General features: G+C 39.3%; 1 protein-coding gene across 1 annotated transcript; it reads left to right on the forward strand.

The window, feature by feature from the left end:
- The first annotated feature begins 1,242 nt into the window (after positions 1–1,242).
- Positions 1,243–2,824, forward strand: SARC_12334 (hypothetical protein). The gene is made up of 4 exons (XM_014293559.1): positions 1,243–1,584; positions 1,957–1,995; positions 2,204–2,297; positions 2,527–2,824. Exons 1-4 carry the CDS (start codon positions 1,530–1,532, stop codon positions 2,567–2,569), a joined length of 231 nt encoding a protein of 76 aa, XP_014149034.1. The 5' UTR covers positions 1,243–1,529; the 3' UTR covers positions 2,570–2,824.
- The last annotated feature ends 413 nt before the right edge of the window (positions 2,825–3,237 follow it).

Genomic DNA, 3,237 nt, shown 5'->3' on the forward strand with positions numbered 1-3,237 from the left:
TCTCTCTCACTCACACACGCTCACACTCACTCACTCACTCACTCACTCACTCACTCACTCACTTACTCACTCACTCACTCAATCTCTCACTCTCACTCTCACTCTCACTCACTCACTCACTCTCTCACACACTCTCTCTCACTCTCTCTCACACACGCGCGCTCTCTCTCTCTCTCTCTCTCTCTCTCTCTCTCTCACTCACTCACACACGCTCACATTCACTCACTCACTCACCCTCACTCACACACGCTCACGCTCACACTCACTCACTCACTCACCCTCACTCACACACGCTCACGCTCACACTCACTCACTCACACTCACTCTCACTCTCACACAGAGTCAGGGCTGAGGCCCGAGGGCTTGCTGCGGCCCAGGCCCAGGGGCCAGGGACCAGTGCCAGACTGCCAGCAAAGCACAAGTGCGTAATAACTAATACCTACTACGTCATACGTAAGTAGGTAATGTTTAAAAAAAAAAAATTTATTCAATTTATAGTTGTATATCAATTATAAGGTCAAAATCAAAATTGGGCATTCGGGACTTGGGACAAGGCTACTCGGCCACTCGGGTCGTTGAAGCGCGAGAGAGAGACACTGTCACGCAGCCACTCTGGACATCTCTATTTTTTAGCTGTTTTTGTTTTCAAAAAATATCATAAATAATTTGAGATTCGAGTTTCGAGATTTGAGATTTGAGATTTGAGATTCGAGATTCGAGTTTCGAGTGACATTTCGAGTTTCGAGCTTCGTGTGGAACTGTGGAGTGTGGACTTTAGAGGACTTTAAAAATTGTAGTTTTAAAAAAAAGAAAAGAAAAACCAACGAGAAATAGAGAGTTAAAAATATATAATATATGTATTTATTTATGTATTTACTGTACAGTGTACATAAATATGTAGATTGACAAAAGAAACCCAATGTTAAAAATATAAAAAATAGAGTCGTTTGTACACGTTTCACTTTTCTTTTCCTTAGGTTTCGGACAGTTTCTGTTGTGTTCGTCTGTTCTTCAATCTTCGAGAATATGTTTAAAAAAAAAAACGAATGCTGACAAACGTCTTTTTGTTTCTTCTTTTTTTTAAAACAAAATATTTATGTTTTTGTCATAGCCTTCTAAATTATACAAGAAGGCTATGTTTTTGTTGTGTATTCATAGCCTTCTAACAGTATATTTACATAAAGCAAATATTGTGACATTTAAAATAAAGACAAGCACAACGGAGGTATTTATTTCGAATTTCGACCGATATGATTTTGGGGTTTACTCTTTTTGATAATAGCATTTTCTACAGTCGTCCTCGGAGTGGCATGGTGAGTTTGGCGATGTTCCAGACTTCCATAACATCAAGGTGGGGAATTGCCATTTTGATAGTGCACTTCTTCAGTCAAATACGGTACATTGGGAACAACAAGGGAGACAAAAATTTCTACTATGAATACAGCTCTACGAACCATTTGGAAGCACACATACTATTGTAACATCTCATCTTCAAGCTTGCATACTCAAATATATCTCCAACTGCAAATATGAACAACTTGGGTAAAGCAACGAAATTCTTGAAGGACACCCCCGAGTTGATCCGTAAGTAGTAGTGTGGCAGACTTAGATCCTCTAAATGTTCTCGGTTACAAATTTGGGTGGATTGTAGCTAATTTCTCTTTTTGCATGAAGAGACACACAGGAAATTTATTGATTGTTGTACATGATTATACATGTTTACTATTGTACTCAACATTTTTTTCTTCTTCATATTGTTATAGTGGTTAAGACCTCATTCGCCACAGATGTCTCCGTCTGCGAAGTAATATGTTCGTCCCGAATGCTTTTCACACTCTCACTGTACTATCCGCATGTCTTTCACCTTGTATATATTTACTTTCTGATTGCCTGCGAATATATAGCCCATTCTCATTCCCCCCCCCCCTCCCCCCCGCAATCTTATCAAAAATGCAGCGCTTGCGGTACCAGTCGGCCTAGCCATCGGATTCGCTGGTAAGTATCTGTGTGGTTTTTGCACAACATATTCGACGATAAATTTCAAAATGTTCACACTTTGCGGCCGCCGAATATCAGTTTCTTTCTATGGCCCTCCAAGGTTGCGATCTTTTTTGTATGAAGGGAATTTGGATGTTTCATCTATGTCCAGATTTTCCCATAAATGATTTCCTAGAGTAATCGTGCATCGCATTTATCTACACAGGCTTCACCATCGTGAGGAATTTGATGACTAACGCTGCTCTGACCGTCAATTCAAGGCCTTTCGATAAAGAGCACAGTAAACTTCTACAAGCACCGTAAGTGACGCGATCTTTTAAACATGCATGTATGTGTTGTGCTTCTTACTTTGGTTGTTTGTACGAAGATCCGGCAATAATCGCTTGATAATTCTAATACTAATCACGGCAAATGAATACGAACGTTTTAGTTTGTACATACTTGGATTTAACATGATCGAGTTTGCCTTCCATCGTACCATTGCGAATGATCTTGTATAGGCAATTAATTTCCACATTTTGTTCACAGTACCCCAACGTTGGGCGGTCACTCACCCAATGACACCAAGTAGACTGCTCCGGAAGAAAATATTGTTATATTTTATATGAGGGCATGCTATAGTCCCAACAACCAGGAGGAGAGTCGGATTCTTTTGAGATCGATGACTGAAACGATGACACAACGATGACCAATCAAAGTGAATCCAATATATTTGGTGTTGAAGAATAAAGATTTTAAATTTTTTTTGTAAAAGGGCAGTGTATGTCGCTCTTCAGTTGGTTGTGTTGGTGGTCGTGCCATCTGTTTCTTTGTGTTATTGGTCGTGTCATCGTTTCTTTTTATGTAATACATTTTGGTGGAGCGTGTGCATCACATTGACCTCCAGATGTCGATTTAACCCTATAGTTGATGTTCCAAGTCTCAGCTCCCATCTCGCGATTGCAAAAAGTTTCATACAAACCAGAATTAGGAGTGTGATGCTGTTCTAAAAGTCTGAGATAAGCTTTATATTGCAGCAGCGAACTAAGCATTCTGGTAATATTATAAATGAAACGTATCTTTAGGAATTCAAAGGAGCCTGATATTCTACATGTCCGACTGTCCTATATCGGTGTTATTTCTCTAGATCAATTCGGGAAGTAATAGGAACTGCGATATAGAGTAATAATATGGCAATATAATAAGTACATGTACATATATGTCCATATATATACATACATATATATACATACGCACATA

Source organism: Sphaeroforma arctica (assembly GCF_001186125.1).
Source record: "Sphaeroforma arctica JP610 unplaced genomic scaffold supercont1.2231, whole genome shotgun sequence".
Taxonomy (NCBI): Eukaryota; class Ichthyosporea; order Ichthyophonida; genus Sphaeroforma; species Sphaeroforma arctica.

Coding starts and splice junctions, on each gene's coding strand:
- SARC_12334 (XM_014293559.1), top strand. CDS start 1,530: ATGAACAACTTGGGTAAAGCAACGAAATTCTTGAAGGACACCCCCGAG. Junction 1,585..1,956: donor GGACACCCCCGAGTTGATCC/GTAAGTAGTAGT, acceptor TCAAAAATGCAG/CGCTTGCGGTACCAGTCGGC. Junction 1,996..2,203: donor CCTAGCCATCGGATTCGCTG/GTAAGTATCTGT, acceptor TTATCTACACAG/GCTTCACCATCGTGAGGAAT.